Source organism: Pleurodeles waltl, chromosome 7 (genome assembly GCF_031143425.1).
Source record: "Pleurodeles waltl isolate 20211129_DDA chromosome 7, aPleWal1.hap1.20221129, whole genome shotgun sequence".
Taxonomy (NCBI): domain Eukaryota; kingdom Metazoa; phylum Chordata; class Amphibia; order Caudata; family Salamandridae; genus Pleurodeles; species Pleurodeles waltl.
Window position 1 is genome coordinate 193,997,549 of NC_090446.1, and position 19,863 is coordinate 194,017,411.

The 19,863-nt window shown below is 42.7% G+C and overlaps 1 protein-coding gene across 1 annotated transcript in view; it reads left to right on the top strand.

The window, feature by feature from the left end:
- SERINC3 (serine incorporator 3) overlaps positions 1 to 19,863 on the top strand; it is a 121,351-nt gene that overhangs the window by 12,604 nt on the left and 88,884 nt on the right. Inside the window, exon 2 of the mRNA XM_069243559.1 lies at positions 10,747 to 10,908. Within this exon, the coding sequence (XP_069099660.1) occupies positions 10,747 to 10,908 (162 nt within the window). The remainder of the gene's footprint in view (positions 1 to 10,746; positions 10,909 to 19,863) is intronic.

Sequence of the window (19,863 nt, forward strand, 5' to 3'; positions counted from 1 at the left end):
CTAATCTAGTTTGTTTGGTGACTGCATTTATTTTTTGTAGCTGTTCTTTTTCAGTCCCCTTTGTTTCATCCAAAACCTATCCTCCTTCTCTCAGATGACGTTCCCACCTCGTGTTATGTGGAGCCTCCCAAATCCTCCCCTTGACTGTTTTTTTTTGGGGGGGGGAGTTGTTGGGGGACAGGCTGTGCCTACTCCCCAGAGCCTTTAGGGTTAGCCAAACACCCCTCCCCTTTGCACCCCGCAACTCGTGAAAGACTCACACAGTGCATCAGCTGGTACATTCAACAACATGCAGACACGCCATCCATGATGGTACATCAGAAACAGTAGTACAGTAGAAACACAGCGGGATAGGTCCACCTTCACGCATGTAGTGAAGATGCGTGGTCGACATTATTGTTTTAACAAGGTCGTGGGAAGAGATTCACTGGCATCATAGAAGCCTTACACAGATCACAACTTAGTAATAACTTATGACACACTTAACTCACTTGATTCACCACCTTTTAGTTAACAAGAGTTGGGCAAGCCTTCAGAATTAGCATAACTTGCTTCTGTGTGTCTAAATAGCCACCTCAGGGAAAGCGTAAAACCCAGGCATTGCAGAGGCAGAAGGAAACCATTTTCCAGTTCAATGATAGGCAGTGAATATGTAGGAAAAGTATGGATCGTCTTTTTGCTGCTTGTTCATAACACAGTTCCCCACACTTCTTCCTCATTTTACCTCACACCTCAACATACTTAACACCCAAACTGTGATTCAAACAGGTCCCCTGTGGCTTAAGGAGATCTCCGCAGCAGACAAATTACCCCACTCAGTTGCCTTACTGGGACTGGAACTTAAAACCGCAGAATACAACCAAATCTCCGAAGCAACTATGCTAGCGCATTCATACACAGGGCCTCATTACGACCTTGGTGGAGGGGATTACTCTGTCCCAAACTGACGGATATCCTGCCGCCATGTTACAAGTTCAGTTATATTCTATGGAATTTGTAAAACGGCGGGCGAGATATCCGTCACTTTTGGGACAGAGTAATCTCCTCCGACAAGGTCGTGATGAGGATGTCAGTCTGTGCTGTAGGGATATTACCCAACTGAGTTATCTCAGTAGAGTGTAAGTACATGGCTTTCTCGTCACTATAGACAGAACTCGAGAATTGGTGCACTAACTTGCTGAGCTATTTTATTGGGATGAAATCAGTTGATTATACACATACTCCTAAAGCAGTGATATAACCAAGCAGCCGTGGTGTCGGTGACGTAGAACCCGTGAAGGGACTTAACCACAATAAGCTGACAGGGATAGTAACCTGTGGCCTGCAGTATCGACACATAGCTTGTCAGTTACACACACTTCAGCAGCAAGGTTGTTTAAGTTTCCCTGATTGTAACCTGTGACTTGTTATATAGGTCACTGAAGCTACTGCGTTAAGCTGCTGGGCTGATTTATTCAGCCTGGGCTGGTCTGCTAAAGGTTTGGGTAGTTTCATTCTCTGCCCATGCAGGCGTGGGGTCGCCAGCCTGCTTGGTCCAGGATTTTGCAAAACTCCCATAGCCTGGGACCGACGTGAACCTGGAGCGCAGAGTGGCTGCAGATGGCTGACGAAAGTTTAATTGAAGTCTGGGGTTCCAATCCCATCGATGTATTTACACAGCATGCATCAGAAGCAAGAATGTTATATGATTCCTAGCTTCAAACGTGTACCGTCTAAAAGAATTTAAAGCTCTTGCAAGTTATTTCTTATATACTGCACTTCTTCAAAATCTGACAGATGGTGTTTACTCTCACACAATGTTGGTGCCAACCTACAAGTTGCTTTGAGGTTGGCTTCTTGCACAGCCACAGGTCTGGATTTCATTTGCTTTATTCTGCTGGTGCTTCGGCAGTGTAATTTGTTAAATAAACGTCGACAGTGCAAATAGATTTTTCACAGGCGAAACCAATTGGCTGTGCCAATGCTTGTTCTAAAAAGGAAATTGCTTTTAATCATAGAGCAGAACTAAACACTGCCCAAATACAATTTGTGATTACAGGGTGCTAGTCCTAATTATGACCCTGTGGGCGCTCCAGCCCAAGTGCTTTAACCCATCAGGGTGACCTTATTAGTAGCAGTCCCTAGTAGCCTTTGGTGGGGATTTGAATTAGGCACAGTTGCAGATTACATTTCCCACAGGTTTAGATGCTCAATAATTTTGTTTATTCTTACCTTCATTGTTGAGTGTTGATATGGTCAGAAACAGTCTGAAGCTCTTGCACTCGAATCAGCAGACAGCATTTTCCATATTATTACCTCAGGCAGACTCCTGCGGTACTTGTATGAGGGATCTGTATTGGTCAAGGGAGAAGTTATTTGCCATCCCTTTATTCCGTGTTATAGGCCTCCCATTGGAACAGGGTTACTGGGCAAATGTAGCTTCATGGTTTTTGTCATAGCGATCCGATAGTCAATTGTAGAAATTACCTGTGGCAAGGTAGTTGCCGTCCCCTTTGGGCTAATGGGTCAGTGGGTGTGAGTTTCTGGCAGTTAGGCACTTCCTAGGACCATCATCTCTCCCTCAGTTCATGCCGTCAGTGGTGCTAGCACGAAATTGCGGCCCTCAGCAGCTGCAAAGGGGACACAAGGTATGTATATTTGTAGTGGTATTTTGGGTACAGTTCTAAACTAGAACAGTGGAGAGAGCTTGGGAGCCCTACTCGCCATACAAGTCACTCTGGACTTTGGTTTGTCAGGCAGTCTGCTTTCTGTGGAGTGAGAAGAGCCTCTCCCCCCTACCTAGCCGGGCAGACTTCTTTCCACTCTTAACAATGCATTCAGGCAATAAGATAAGTCATCAGCTCTGTCAGCCGAAAGTGTAGGCTTCTGATAATGTCCTCTTCCCTCTGGGAGGGTGGCTGTCAGGCGGACACCAGCCCTTGTCACACAGCCCTCCTTCGAGTACTCTACAGGGCACTCCTTTCCTTGGTCATGAAGAACTTGGAACTTTAAAAAAGAGGGATAGTTTGTGCTTCACATTTCTCCAAGTTTTCCAGACCAGTGATGTCAATCCACTGTCTCAGGTTTTAGAACCGTTTTGGGTTTCTTCTCTTTTCAGGTGTCCTTCTCAGGCTACTCCCCAGGCACAAGCTCTGTTTAAAGTGATGCTTCTCACAGGAGGCAGCAGAGTGGCTGTCCTCAAGCAGGAGCACCCGCAACATGGCCACAATGAAGTGTGAGTTTTCTGCACCAGCCTATCCGTGGCCTTTCTAAACCAGTAATTGGGGAGAGATAAAAGCACAGTGTGACCTAGAAACGTCCTCACCTTTAACTCCAAACTGCAGTCCCACCCTTTATTCCTACCATTAATCAAATGTTAGGAAGAACTAATTAGAAGCCCTTTGGTTGCAATATCTTCATTGAATTTCTAAAAGTACTTTGCCTCTATCCTTTTTTAGGGTCGAGCCTGCTTTGCATGCGCTTGCGCATGCGTATAGCAGGGAGACTATTTAGTATTTAGAAAAGGTCTCGGAGCCCTGTCAACTTCACGTCAGTGCTTTTTATTGGTTTGTGGGCTTCCCTAATTAAATCTGCTTGCTTTCATTAGTCGAAGGCACGCATACGTCATGCCTTTTCCGGTGGCTAGCCCTCCTTGAGCGCAGAGACCAAGTACAGAAAACATGCGAGGCTCGCTGTTTTCCATCAGGCTCGTGGACTTTTTTTTTTTAACTAATTTACGAGCCCGATCTCTCTTGGCAGAAGTCGAGCGCTTTACCTACTTGATTTCACTTTTTCGGGTTACGTGCATAAATGCACTTTTGCCCGATAGGTGAAAAGTCGGGTTAGGAGTTTACAACGCGATCGGCTCTAACACTAGCAAACGCGAGACCCGATGCATTGTAAATGCTTGTTTACTTTAGTATCTGCATCGCCACCTTCCAGCCACAGGAACACAGACAATACATTTTCACTGACTGTGGCTACCTCCTCCCCTTCTAGCTTTTGTACCCTAACTAAAACACACAGTCTTACTACCATACATGTACAACACACACATAAACGTGACATACACACAGAATTTCAGCTCAAGGTCGGGATTTCACATAATAAATTAACTTTACACTAAAAGGTCAACCAACTGCAAGATCAGAAAACAGAGTACTCTACCACCACTGCGTTAAGTGCTAAACCCAGGGCAGGAACAGCAGTCCTTGATCAAATATGGGACAATGCTCGGTTCACCCCTTCAGATCGGAGGGCAGGTCTCAAGCCTCACTTTGTCAGGCCTTGACCTAGACCTCCTCTGCACATTCATTAGATTGCGGTGGAGTGGTACCAGGGCTAAAATAGAACTTAGGACATCAGTTTCACATGCAGTTAGGCTCTCGGAGCAGGGGTACATGCTAGCCCATCATGCAGGAGACTTTCCCATTCCAACACTGAGTCACTGTATGTTTAAGTGCTGGGCACTTCTTAGATCCTTGGATTCAAAGTCCCATATTCCAAAAACAAAATATTCAGCAACAAAGCAAAGGCAGGTATGAAAGTGTAACTATTGTTACTGTACTCCTGAAACTTGTAGACTTCTATTCTGATGGACTGGGTATCAGCAGAGACGCCAAAAGAAAAGTAGGGACATTTAGGAAGAGAAAGCACAACTGAAGGATAGGAGAATTGTGGCAGAAGCTGGGACTCGAACCAGAAGAGAAATGATTGGGTTATCTAGAAACATAATCGGAGAAAGTAGGTGAGGCAGGTGTTAAGTGTGACCAAAACACCACATTAAAAATGCTGCAAAATTGAGTACATGTAGTGATAATAGAGTGTAAAGAAGCAGCAAAAAGTAGGAGACAATATAAGCTATCGCGAGAAGTCAGCAAAACGTCCAGTGAAATAGATGCTATAAAGAAACTGTCAAGGAATGGGGTCAAAAAAGATTTAAAAAATCAAGGCTGTTAGATCGAAATAAATGTCAGCATGCAGGGGAACCGACCCTATGGTATTTAAGGAGGGGATCTATCATATTTCATATTTTCTTAATAGGGCAAGAAGAGAAATTAGCTGTACATGCTGAAATAAAAGAAAATAGGCATCATTCAGTTGATGTTCCTGAAGCTGTACCGTAGGCCCATTGTGCTATTTAGATGACATAGAAAGTCCTTTCCATCTCCTTCAAGCCTTTTGAACTGGGGTGTGAACTGTGGACTCTTTGAGTTGAAAGAAGTCGTGGGTGTCTCAAAGAAACCAGATTTACCACAAAGCGAGTACGTAGATTACATTACATTAACTCGTGACAGATCCATGAAACTGCTTTTCTACCTTGATAATCAAGTATTTCATATTTTCTCTGTTTACAGAGTTTTTTTTTTGTTTCTTCTGCTTCTGAAGAGGGTTTGCTAGAAACCAGTTTTTCCTTAATTGATCGAATCTGATTGTGTTTATGTATTGCGTAACAGGGAAAATAGTACTTTTGGTAACATTTAGACAGAAAATACAGTATTGCTAACTTATCAAAGTACAAATATTTACCGTTATGGGATGAGCTAATATATTACTACTATTTTCGAAACTTTTCACTCCTGCAATTTTTACTAAGATACACGTGTCTTCTAATTGTTACAATCGGGTCCCTTGCTTTTTGTTGAAGTGAAAGATCTGAAATTTGAATCCCTGAATTCCAGAAAGTATTATTTCAAAGAAAGTGGGCAGATAGCTTGCTACAAATTTGTCAGTCCCCGCAAAGGCCATGCACTTGCAAAAACGTAGTGAACTTTCTTTAAGACCGATATGGTGGGTGGAAAGCCTGTCCATAATGTAGAAAGGGGTTATAATTGTAAACAACAAAAATACATCCTTGGGCAGCGATTAGACCCCCGTCACTCTATACTTAATGCATGACATGCTGTTACATCTAGTACTCCGCAAATATATATCTGTATATTTCATGTAAAGGCCACATGGACTCCTTATATGGCTTACTTGTATGTTGTGAAGGCCTACATCCGTGATATGCCTTCCTCTGCCTTTTTCTGTGCAGAATAAAACACAAGTGGGTCAATCTTTTTATGAAGTTAAAGTCTTTTATCCGTTTATTTGTCCATTCCTTTTCCATTTCTATAAAATGTATGTTTTTGATGAAGGTCACCATAAATCTCAGTCAAATTTCAAAATTATGCCCAGTGACGCCCAGTTTGGTTTCTGAATGCCAAACCAGGTAGATCTGTTAGTACATACTATTGCAGTGTAGTGCAAGATAAAAGACACGTGTTATGTACCTGATTACATTGTTTACTTATTTAAATGTGTTGTGTAATAAACGCCTTGCAAGCTTCTGGCCTTTTTGGACTATTATCGAACCTAACGAAGAGAAGGGGGTAGAAATATTGGTGGAGAGCACAGACGAGGGGCCAAGGAGTGTGCTCATCTTCTAGACACACCGTTGGAGGTTGCACCACGTTGGAGAGAACAATCGGAAGGGTTAAGGGTTATGATGAACAGCAATGGATTAGGGAGATAAGTAACGGTTTTAAACACATATAGAGAAAGCACAGAAAGAAAGTGGTTGAGAGCAAGAATTGGAAGGACTGGGTCGTAGGTGGGGGGTGGACGTTATGCTGGTGCACATAATTTGCACAGTACCAGCTTTGTCACCTGTAAACATGGCTCTAAAGCAGAGCCCCGGATAGGGTGGGGGAGTTCAGGAGAGAAATTGGGAGCTGCCATCAGCCAGAGAAAGAGCTCAAAGCTTGCTAGCTAATGTGGAGGCCAGTGAGGCCACTACATCTGGCAGATAATTTTAGGGTACAGGTGGTGATGCCCTACTGCCGTCCTTTCCCTATTGCTTGTGGAGCAGTTCTTCCTTCTATTGGAGACATTTTGGTTAGGCGTATGGTAATACATGTATATACACTAAGGTCTGTAGAAAATCTGTTGAAAGACACATCCTAGATATTTTGTACTCTTGGGGTGACACTGTCGGGTTCTTTAGAGCTCTTGACCAGACCTTAACCTGTCTGCGTGGTAGCTCCTTGACCCAAAATGCAGTGTGGGTGTATTTCATAGTATCTTTTGTTGGACAATGTGGAGCTCAGAACTCCTGGACTTCTGCTTTAAGAGCTGTCAGCATCAGCAAACCAATAAAATTAGACAGATTTAGTTGGAATATCTCTATGCAAGTGTAAGGCAGCATGGAGAAACATACGGAAACCTGAGTCTAACACACTAATACTCTCACAATTTCAAATTACGGTACCTCTTTATTTGCTATGGGCCTGGCATAACATGTGTTGAGCATATCTTCAGTGGGAAAGGTTCTAATATAACATGCATCCATGTGTCCCTATCTATGAAGCACTCTGAAGGATGTTAGCAACCACCTTATAGGCAATAATGACTTATCAAGGAAGAAAGGAAGGGTCAGGGATGAGAATGGATATTAAATAGGAAAGAGCTGGTACATTTGACCGCAGAAGCATACGTAACTGTCAGAATTAATGGGAAGGGAGCAAGAAGAGGGGCTAACATAGAACTAAAAAGACATTGCCCCTTGAGGTTATTAATTCATTGATTTGAGGGAAAATTTTGATATGTGCATACAGTGCCAAGGTTAGTGAGTTTGCTTTCTGTCCATTTATTAAAGAATAAGGTTACATGGCATAATATTGTCATCAAGTACACAATAGGAATATTAGGCTAGGTGTTATGGTGAGCCAGAAAGCACTGGACAAGTACTTTACTTGTATTTTATTTACAGTTAGAATGTGCTGATAGACCGATCTTCAGTTTGGTGAATGTACTGGGAGAAAGTAGTGGAAAGGTAGCTTGTGCATGTCCCATAAATGGCTTTGTCGATTAAGGTTAGAGGTTTGTACATGACCCTTTTCTGGGCATAAAGCCAGTCAGCCCAATGTCAGTAGTGTGTATTAGGGTTTTTCTGGGGAGAGTGTACACTACTCTGGGAATCTCCTTTGGGATGATTGCCAAGGGGAGTGAATTGTTGATGAGGAAAGCGAGCTAGGAGCCTATTACAATAAACCAGGTTGCCGATAATAGTGATGGTTTTGGCTTTATGGAGGGGATAGGAGGACAGATTTTCTGCATATATATGGTTTGATATTTAGCTACTGATGAAAGGTTCCAACCACTTGGAGGGGTTGAAGAGAATGCAGAGGTTTCCTGCAGATGCAATAAATGTCATTGTGTCTATAGGAAGGTAGTAAGAGGTAAGAGTATAGTTAGTCACAGAGGAGGAACTTGGGTTGTAGTGATGGGTTCCGCGGGAGGGAGAAAAGGGCCACTCCGTGATGAATAGACAGTTAACAGTGTTTTTTTTAAAGATTGTATTTATTGTTTTTTTTCATAACATATAGGTAAACACAGTAGCATTTTGCTGCATTCGTCTGAAGAAACGTATGAGAAGATAAAAAATAGTATAAACAGTGATAACATTTGCTTGTACAACAAATGGCTGATTACGTCTCACCAACAGAATAACAAAAAAACAAGAATGTTGAGGGAAGACAGTAACACAGTTGTGTACACCTGATTGTACAAAGGATGAGAATGTTGAGAAAGAATTTCTTGCTGTTTCCAAATATAGGCTGTTGGAGAAGAGCGATGTCACCAGGGGAAGTGGTACAAATAGAGAAAAGGAAAGGACCCAGACTATATACCCTTGTGGGACTCCCAACAGATAATCGGGTGGGAGTTGAATTGTGGAATGCCTCAATATAGATGGACCATTCAAATAGGTAGGATGGGAACCAGTTGTCAAGGGCCCTTAGGGTGCAAAGTAAATTAGGTTAGTCAACAGTTTTGAAAGGTGCAGATAGATCAAGTGTTGTTAGGATAGATGAGAGGTGTTTGTGGTGGGTGGAAGGGAATAATTTAACTAGATATGAGGGCTCCTTTGGTGTTTTAGAGAGTACAGAAGAGTTTTTGGAAGGGGTTGAGTAGATTAGTAGTTTAGAGATAGAGACTTTAGAGAGTAAGATATTTTAGGATAATGTATTCAAGTGTTTTGCAGGAGTAAGTTGAGACATGGGGCGATATAGTGGAAGGTGGGATGTCTTTTAAAATATGAGAGATCGGATCTAAATAAGAGTGAATAGTTGAATATTGAAGTTAGACAGGTAGTGCATTGGTTGTCAAAACGAGAGGTTTTGTGGTTTGAAGACTGAAATGTGAGATTGGGTGCCTCAGTGTTTTCTTTATTAAGTTTGATTCAGAATTGAAAGTGGGGAGATTATAACCAGAAATGTGATGCACAGCTAGAGATGACCACAATCAATGATGCTGGGATTAGAATAGGAATGTTAATACTGTAGGGCAGTAGCAACAAGAGGCCACATGGCTAATGATAAAGTAGATTATAAGAAAACACTTAATAAAAAACACCATTATTTTGCATAAGTAGGTCTAACTTTTGCATATAGGTTTTTAGTACATAGCAAAGCAAATCTTTATAATCTTGCTAACCAAGGAAGATTGGACTAAAGCGAAATCTGAGGATTACAGGGAGGCTGATAAGCCTTTTAAGACCAGTATTCTGTCCCAGTCCCAGTCCCAGTGAGCAGATGCCGCTTAGCCGAATGGTTTGGTCATGTCCAGGTTAAGTCAAATATTATACTTAAATTAAAAAGTATTTTATTTCACAATTATAACTACACAATCAAATAGTTGGTATCTAACTGTGGCAAAGTCCACAATTAGATAGCATCCACACAATGTACACAAAGTCTCTAATTTGTACCTGTGGTGCTCTTATGGAGATCGGTCGGATGGAGGAATGGAATGATATGTAGGAGTAAGCAAAGACCTAAATTTGAAGGAAGTAAAGCAAGTCATTTGATGCAGAAAGGAGGATTTGTTTATATTTGCATAGAACAGCTGCAATATTACCACCAACATTAGAGAAGCATTAAACTTCAGCATCTGTTGAATGCACATTGGAAATCTCATATGAAGGAATGCCCTCTACCTTAGACTTTCACTTTGAAGTACACTTTGACATTTTCTCTGGATTGCTAGTTTGGTAAAAGCCTTTAAGAATTTTTCATACACTATCTAGTTAGATGGATTAGAATAAGTGTTCTTGGTAAGTCCATTTTTAGGCATGTGATGTGATGGAGAACACAGTACTCCTAACCATATGTAAGCACAGGCATTAGATGATGCTGATGAATATTATGATAATACAGAGGCCTTTGTAGGAGATCTCTTTAATTTTTCCAAATCCTAAAACTATTGGTACTGACATACATTTCCCCCTATAATAGTGTCTCTTTTGTAGTGCAAAAACAGTGGCATAACAAAGGCCCCCACAGCCGTGTGATTGTGTGTGTATATGTGTGGGGGGGGCGAACTCCAGGGGTTCCCCTCAGTACAGTACCCTGGCCTGGGAGCTCCTGAGGGAGTCCAGAGGAGCCCCCCATGTATCAGGGGACCCCCTCAAGTTTTGTTACACGACTGATGCAAAACATATGATTGCCAAACTATGGTGGTCTGCTCGATTTTTATTTTTGCTGGGAAGTGAATGGCACTCCTGTGTCCTATGCACTTTAACGGTTGAACTGTATAAAAGTAAAATCTAGTTACAGTGTTGTGTTTTATAGGATAGTTGTGATGCAATTTCTGGTCTTTAACTAAGTACATTTATTTCTGTTTTAAACAAACTCAATGCACCCTGAATACTACTGAGTAACAAATGCTATTTTTAAACCTCTGAGAAAGATTTGATTAATAAGTGAATGCGTGCTTTTCTTTCAGGTGCCATGTCTATGCAGTGGTGCAGCATGCTTACTGTGCAGATGTTGCCCCAACACCAACAATTCCACTGTTACTCGATTGGTCTATGCATTTCTTCTTCTCCTTAGCACACTTGTCTCTTGTATAATGTTAACACCAGGAATAGGGGAGCAACTAAAAAAGGTAATTCTGAACAGTACTACTATATTTTTCATTTTATAAGCCACCGCAAAATGTTTTTATCTCATGTTAAATATTCTTGTGCATTTAATTAATCTTAGTTGTTCTAACAGCTCATGTTTTTTTGCAAAAGAAGATCTCAGAACTGCAAAAGTTACCTCCTTTAGCTGGATCTATGTAATTTATGTGAGTTTGTTTCATACAACCAAATATGTTACACGGCTGCTTTGCAACAGGTATGCTTCACTATTGGTGATTGTGTAGTTATGTTAATCAACACTAATCTAAATATGTGTAGCTATGTAACACACAGTAAAAATCAAGTTACAAGCAAGGATTATCCAGTGACAAGACAGTTGGAGACACTGCAGAGTTTTAGGATATCGCATGCCTGTGTTAATAACTTCCATGTACTTTAACTACATGAAAACATACCCAAATAGGAGTTCCTAAGTGCCCACCATTAATACCCCTGTCCTAAACTCTATGTAAAGTTTTTTATACAGCGACTGTTACCCAACACACATGAACTTAGGCACTTATTGACTAAACCCTGGTAAGGAGAAATTCTTGAGTAAGGATTCAGAACTAGTAACATTCAGATTAGACAATGGTTGTTGTAAAAGGTGTAAATACCTACTGAATAGTTTATGACCTAATTAGCAAAGAGTGCTTGTGTGAGATGATCTGACTCTTTCTTTGTAGGTTTACATTAATGCAGATCAATTAGGTGTGCATAAATAAATTGTTCACAACACATCCCAGAGGTCAAAACAAGTCAGTCACTCACATTCCTTCTTTTTCAGCTTCTTTATTTGAAAGTCTTCTCTTGAGGGAACTATTTGTCCAGCTTGGGTGTTATAAAGATGCCACACAGGTTTATGTTATCTAAAACGGAAGTTAACTGACTCATCTTACTTTGTAAGTGGAAAAAAAATGTTTTCGGAAATAAACTCCAACTCACTTTTTCAAAACCTCCTAAAAGGATAGATTTTTCACTCAAGTTGTGACAATACCTTATCCTTTCGGATTACTTATGTAAATGCCCACTTTGCCTGTTGTAAGGGACCTTCAAATGTACCCATTATTATGAATATCCCAACTGTTATCTGCCACAAACGAATTACTAATAAGTATATTATTTAATGTTATTCTGAAGTGGTCAGTGGTTGAACAGAGTGCACCTAGCAGAATTGCTTCTCATTTTATGCAATTCATATTAGTAGTTGAATGAAGGAAGTTTCCGGGCCCCTGTGTAATGAAATTATCTGATATTTAGTCATGATAGGCATTCTACTTTTAAGAATTTTCAAATGCACTGCTCCTTCTACAAGGTAACACTGTGTACTGCTCTGCAAATTAAACACTATTCAGAGTAAATGTAAAGACAATGAGTCCCAGCTTTTTTACATTTAGAATAAGATATCTACATTATAAACACCATAGAAAACTGTTTCTTGTGCTTTTCAAATGACAATAGCTATCATGAAGGTGTAATCCTGAGGCACATCATCAGTGAGACCCCGATCCCTAGAACTAGCAAACACAATTTGTTTTATTTGCTAAAGCAGCCTACATACTTTTATTGTATTGGTGGTATAAATGTATTTATTTTACTCTTTTAATCTACCTATCAATGATTGTTTTGTTTGAGGAAGAGCATGTGTTATATTTAAAGACAATGAGAAAAGTGGAAGGACAGAGTGCAAAATTATAAGGAATGCACCGTAATCTGTAAAAAGTATAATTGTATCTTTATGGAAGGCATTCTAGTTTGAGGAAATGCTTCAAGTACTTTTCCTTTCCACATAGGTACGTGTTTTCTTTAATACGTTGATTTAAATAGATGTTTACTATAGATAAAATATATTAAATACGTGACCTTTCCCTCTGCCTTTTCCCAAAGAAATAATATTAGTTTACTGTTTGGGAAATGCCTTTCAAAAGTCATCTTCCTTTTGTGTCTTTCTACCAGTCATACAGTTAGGAATTTTCCTATTAACAGAAGTATTTACATCAGGACATTGACAGACATGAAAATAATCTAGCTCCGTTTTAAGGAACATAACAGAAGAGTCCATTTAGAGTGTGCTGCTAAAGGCTTATGGCAGCTGCTGTCTCCACAACTATGCTTTCTGAGACCACTTGCACCTACATTCCTTCTCTTCCACTGCTTCAAGATAATTTGGGAGAACCTTGGCACGCACCACAGTGGCAGCTCTGTTTTTATGCTGGTGGTGAATAAAACCCAGATGAAAGCAGTTTAAATTATGATTTGAGAAATATGCACCTACACTTTGATTGTCTGTGGCAAATGCGTGTTCACCATTGGTGGCTGTTCACCTTTGAGGAGTGATGAACAATGAACACTTAGAGAGTTAATCATTTTAATGTTTGTTTTTAGCTGTAGAGTCACTTATCAACCATAGGTCCTGATGCGTCCGACAAAGTATACAGGCCAAAATGTGTCAACACTGTTGTTTCCAAGGAGCCAATCTTAAATAAATAATTGAAAGAGCTGATGCTCTGGTTGTTAAACAAATTGGCATAAAAAGAGGGTTATGTGTCTTCTTTAAGGTGATCTGCTTGCTGGATTATACTCATGAAGTAACATGTATAATCACTTTGGACACATTGGTCGTAAAACATTGGTTTGATAGGCTAATAAATGTTTTGTATGTTTTTGAATGGTGTTGTATAGATATGTTTTGTACACGTAGTTTCTGTTTTTAAAAGAAGAGATTCTTTGATATTCTAAACCACATTTTGAAACATCTTTATTGAAATAAATGTAAAACTGAAGGCAAAGTTATATACTCAAAAGATTTGCTTTCAATTAAATAGTTTTTCTTACACAAAATAGTTTTGTGTCTCACAAACATATTTAAGGGGTGTTTGTTTAATGAGTTCCTGTTCAACTCATTATTCCTGCCTCTCAAGGTTGTTTGGTGCTGGATTTTCCCCAGAGGTGCAGTGATTATTGGGGTACCCTCGGTTTTTTATTTGTTTTTGTACTGACGTCAGTAAGCTCTTTGACTTTTTGGCCTCTTGGAAGGAATTTGAATATAATGTGCCACATTCATTCAACTGCATGTGATGCTAAATAAAATCAGACTGCTTAAAAAAGAAAGTGAGGCAGTGGAGTACACACATACTTTTCATGTATGAGACATTCACGATACACATCTGTAGAAAAAAACAAAATATTAATTGAGACTGAATGTGAATTGCACAGTTCTCACGCCAATATCGCGTTCGAAGCTCAGTGCAGCTTCGTTGAGTTTGCAGTGAGCAGGGGATTTCCCATGTGTGACTCACCAGCTGTGCCTGTCTCAGATAAACATGCAATCAACCGGGTTTGCGTTGAGAATTTAAAGGAGAGTACACCCTACAAGAGATATTAGGACATACAGAGCGAAGGTGTCGAGTAAAAGAGCAACTCGTAAATCCTTAAAGTGTTGTGGAAAAGTGCGCAGGTCGGTTTCCTTAATCTTTACGAGCTTCTCCATTTAAAGTTAGTGGATCAGATTCTCCATTTAAACAATAAGGCAAGGGTGTTTTGTTTTCCAGTTCCATGTGCGAATTCATACTCCAGGCCAGGTTTTTAGATCTTGGTTACAGCTTTTGGCCAGATGACCGAGTGAGTTTTGGGTCAGCAACTAGCTCACTAGTGGATGGTTTCTCTATTCCAGAGGTTGTCCCGCCTAGGAGAATATTGGGCTGACAGCGTTTGGATTGCAAGGGTTCTAGCCATTGACTGCATACAACAGGGGAGTCATATTATTTTCTATTGATTAGTCCACAATGTGTTGCCTTTCTCTATCCCTTTTTCTCAGCAAGTACTCGTTTGCTTCCCCTCCACCCCACTTCCACACTGCTCACTGTTAGTTTGTTTTTGCTTTCCTTGCTGTCTCTACTTTTCTCTTCACCCCCATAGCTCAGTTGCTTGCCTCCTCCTCATTTGCAGATTTTCTCCTCCCCATCTGTTAACCTTCTCACTGCCATTTTTATTTAAATGAGGGCCTGGCAGCTGCACGGTGGTGCCTAGCGGCTACCATCCTTCCAATTTACTGCCTACTGGAGGTTTATAGTTTTTAATTTACTGTTGTAACATAACAGTCTGCTACATTAGAACAGTAAATAAAAAATGGCACAGATCAGCCCTCCGAGCAACCAAAAGGCACTATAACATCCATAAGTTCATGAATTTCTAAAACGTCCTTAATATCTAATGTAGATGCAAGAGAATCACAGTGTTGATTTGAACATACAGTCCTGCCCCGATTTCAGCAGTATATCTCGGGGATTAGAAATTCACTTTCGTTTTTTGACTGTAGAAGAGATTCGTTCATAAAACAGTGTAGCCAACACATGTTTCGTCGTATACTGTGTGGTAACCTACAGCTTCATCTGGGCAACCAATTCATCTAAAAGTCAATACCGAATCCAACCGGAAAGCAAGTCATCCGAAAAAATAGTATGTTCTCATCAGTTAATAATATCACAAGTTATTAGCGATAGTTGTAGAGTACTTGCTGCTTCCTTGTCACACTATGTCGGGACTTGACACATTTATCTCAGGATTCACACTACCGCTATCACTACTAACTTGGGATATTATGAACTTACACTGTGAGTTGACATGGACACAACAGGCTTGCCTATCATTAGGAGTAGGAATGGATCCATTGATGGTGCTTTGAAGGGACGATCAGGTTCTTGTACTTGAATTAGATGTATCCTCTTGTGTGTTTTTGTTGTTTCTGCAAGTCTCCCAGCTAGAATAGATCTCTTAACAAACTCAGTTGCTATTGGGTAGATCGCCATAGATAAAAGGGCAAAAATATGATCCTTTGGATGGTTCCTCACAGTCCTGTTTAGCAATCAGTGTATACATATTGCCAAACAGATTTAAAAAAGGAATATGAAAGTGCAAGGAAAGCAGAAGGTAAAGTGTCAACTAATTAGGGCAGTAGAATCTAAGGATGACTGAAGATTATCTGTTTCTGTAACATGAATAGAGTAACCAGCGTCAATTAACAGGGTGTTCATGCTGGATGCACTGGAGCTGGCTCCCCGGCTGTCAAAAAGGGATCCACTCTACTTAATGATGTCTTAGTTCACTGTAAGTGACTGAAATGTCTGTGTGAGAGTGCATTGTGAGCCTACATTAACTTTTTGTGGGTCTACTCACTAGTGGGGTATAGGGCTCTGGAAAAACTATAACGATTCTGTTAGAAGCTCCCTGCAGTATATCAACACAGATGGAGGGCAATACGAATGCCAAACCCCTTAAGCTGGGTGTCGAAATCCATTCACATCCACGTACCTGAGCCTTGTTCATTTTTATGGTGATAGTCTGTATTTTACAGGCTATGTCTGGTGCTGCAATCCTATAAACATTCTGCAGCCTTTGATATATGTCTGTTTACTATGGTAGGTGAGCAGCAATCGTGATAACATTTGGTAAATTACAACTGCAGCTTTACAGTACAAAGCAGACAAAGGTCGCTGAGCAGGAACAACCGGTAGCACTCGCTCTCCTCCAGCCTCGACTCATGAGGATCTCTTCCTCGTTCCCATTGGAGGAGTAGTTAAATTTCAGTCAGGTTCCGCTCCACCTTCAAAGCTAGTTCTCTGCCTATTAGGAGCAGTGCATCAATGTAAGGAGTTCAGTTCCTGGATGTAAACAATAGATCATTCCTCAGGTTTGGGAAGACTGGTACAGAAGTAAATGTAAGTATCAGACCCTGTCAGCGAGGCCAAGTAGGAACAGAGTAATCAGACATTCCTTTTCTCATAGCTGGGCTGATTCATCCCGATCCCTGCAGAATTAGCTGGTGTGGATCATCCACATCCTGCTTAATGGTGAGGCATTGAACATGCCTAACCGTGTGGATGAGTGAGACTGGTCAAAGTATTTTTCTTACATACCATGGAAAAAACCCTATAATTTCGGATTCACCACAATTGGACCGGTATAACTGTGATGCTTGTTACAAATGCTTTCATATCCACCTTCTGCCTAGCTGTCCACAAATATAGTCCTCTCAAGGTTTCAGCGGGGTCGCCATTCCGCCTCTGTCATGAATTGTCTCACGCCATTACAGACCACAAGCTCTCTGAAAGGATGTCTGAACTTCTGATGGATACAACTACCTGTGGATTCCTCACCTAATGAATACTCCCATGGCGCCAGCATTCGACGGAAATCTTCTTCCTAGTCTCTGCACGTCGACGAGGACGTCACTCTAGCCCTCGCGACGCCGTCTGACGTCATACAGGCAATAAGAGGTCCTCGACGACGTGCCGACGTCAGTTCCCTTTTTTCCGTGCATTCGAAACGGTTATCTTCGAGGGAGCTACTGTTACTTTAGTGGTTACAGTGTGTTTTCTGCTGCGTAGTTCTTCTCTGCGGTAACAGTGTCTCAGAGAAAGTCGTGTTTCAAGCCCTGTCGAGAGTGTGGGGGCAAGATGTCCGTTACAGATCCTCATTCCGACTGTCTCTGGTGCTTGAGCTCCGATCACGACGTTGTGACATGCGATTCATGTCAGCACATGAATCCGAAGGCCCTCAAGGAACGTGAGGCAAAATTATTCCTGGCGAAGTCGAAGAGAAAGGAAAAACATCACAAGAAGTCTTCCTCGCCAAGGTCTCATCGGCGTCATCGAGACTCCCGGCGCCGTAGAGATTCACGGCGTCATTCAAGCAAGGAGACTCGTTCGAGGTCGCCTTCGGCTCGACGTCGGAGGACTTGGGAGGTCAGTCCCACTGTCACGCCGCATCCATCGACACCATTGCCCTCTCCGGCGTCACCAACTTCGCCTGGACAAGCGTCTGTGGTTGAGGTGATGCAGCCTCTTGTGATGTCTCCGGCGTCGCGGACGTCGAGGCCGGCGTCGGGGTCGCCTTCGATCCAGGCACCCCAGGCACCCCAGTATCCGGCTTTTCCAGCCCCTGGAGCCGATAGTACCGCATTTCTGAATGCAATGTATACCATCTTTCAGCAGATGGCTCCAGGAGGTGCTCCGGCTGTTCCTTCGGGGCCTTTGGCCTTTTCATTGGGTGATCCTGCGCCTCTTCGGCCAGCACCCTTTATGCCCTTTCTCCCTTTTGGGAATGTGGGCTCGGCGCCGGTGGCTGCTCCGGTGGCCACTCCGGTGGCTTCAGAGGGATTGGCTCCGGATGTTTCCATCCCATCGACGTCGGGATTTCGTCCTGTGACTCCGGTGGGTCCATCGGCTCCAGGATCCCTTTGTCCTGTTCCTTCATCGGCGCTGAAGCTGTCTGCGGCGCCGGATGCGGCGTCGGATGCTTCTGGAGATCGGCGCCGATCTTCGACTTCGGCAGAGGCCATGTCGACTCCGCGCATTGAGCAGAGACTACATTCAAGGAGGCGTGCTCTCCGTCTGTTGGAAGAGCAGGAGTACCAGCGAGTCCTGGAAGAAGGAGAGGTTGAGGACTCGGGTGATGGACTGCATGGTCTGGATACGACCAGTGGGCTGGATACTTCCCCTGAGTGGGACCTTTCATCTCCAGGGGAGTATACGGAGGAGGCTGCTTCCTTTCACGCGGTGGTGAGGAAGGCGGCTAATTTTCTAGGCCTGCCTTTGCCGGTGGCAGAGGCGAAGCAGAATTTATTAACGGAGGTGCTGCATCCAGCCTCTGCTGCAGCGGAGCCTCTCTTGCCGTTTAATGAGGCTTTGCTTGATCCGGTGTTGGAGGTGTGGAAGAAGCCTGTATCTTCCTCGGCAGTTCATAGGGCTGTGGCCAGGAGATATCGGACTGCACCATCTGACCCTGGCTTTCTTTCAAGACACCCTACGCCGGAGAGCTTGGTGGTACAAGCCTCCTGTTCTTCAAAATCAGCGCCTGGATCCTTCCCGACGGTGCCAGGAGACAGGGACTCCAAAAAACTGGATGCGCAATCCAAGAAAATATTTTCTTCTTTCAGTTTGGCGTTGAAGGCCACCAACGCAACTTGCATTCTGGGGAGATATGTCCATGCTCTTATGGATGATATTTCATCTTCTTTTACGGAGCTTCCCCGGGGACTCTTGGATTTTGTCTCAGACGCCCAGGCTGCCGCAACCCAGATTATCCAGTCTGGACTGGACACGACCGACTCGGTGGCTAGGGCGATGGGCACAGCTGTGGTGGCAAGGAGACAGGCCTGGCTCCGTAATTCAGGGTTTTCTGCGGATGTACAGTCGACCCTATTAGACCTCCCGTTTGATGGGGACAAACTGTTTGGAGCAAAGGCAGATTCGGCCTTGGAGCGATTTAAAGAGAGCAGGGCCACAGCCAAATCGTTAGGGCTGCAAGCTCCTTCTTCCTCTGCCTCTTCCAGATTTTTCAGGAGGTTTCGTGGATTTGGGCGTGGCTCTTCCTCCTCTTCCTTTCGGGGGAGGTTCCAGCAAGCCGCCTCTTCTCACCCCTATAGATCATTTAGAGGGAGAGGTAGGGTCCGCACCAGAGGAGCCTCTCAACAGCACTCTGCCTCTTCCACGTCCTCTGGAGGGGTGCAGCAGGGAAAGCAGCCTTAGGCTTCCACCATTTCCCACTCACTCCTCTCCTGTAGGGGGAAGAATACGGCATTTTCTCCACAAGTGGGAGACTATTACAACGGACACTTGGGTTATCAGTATTGTGGAGAAAGGCTACACCCTTCCCTTTCGGGAGTTTCCGCCCCCCCTCCCGCCCCGCCCATCTTATTGTTCAGAACAACACCTCCTGTTGCTAGAACAGGAGGTTCAAGTCCTCCTTTCAAAGGGCGCAGTGGAGTTGGTTCCAGTGCAGGAAAGGGGTCAAGGTTGTTACTCAAGGTACTTCCTGATTCCCAAGAAAGATGGTCGGTTGAGACTGATCCTGGATCTGAGGATCTTGAATTGGTTCCTCAATCAGGAAAAGTTCAAGATGCTGACCCTAGCACAGGTGCTTTTGGCGTTGAACAAAGA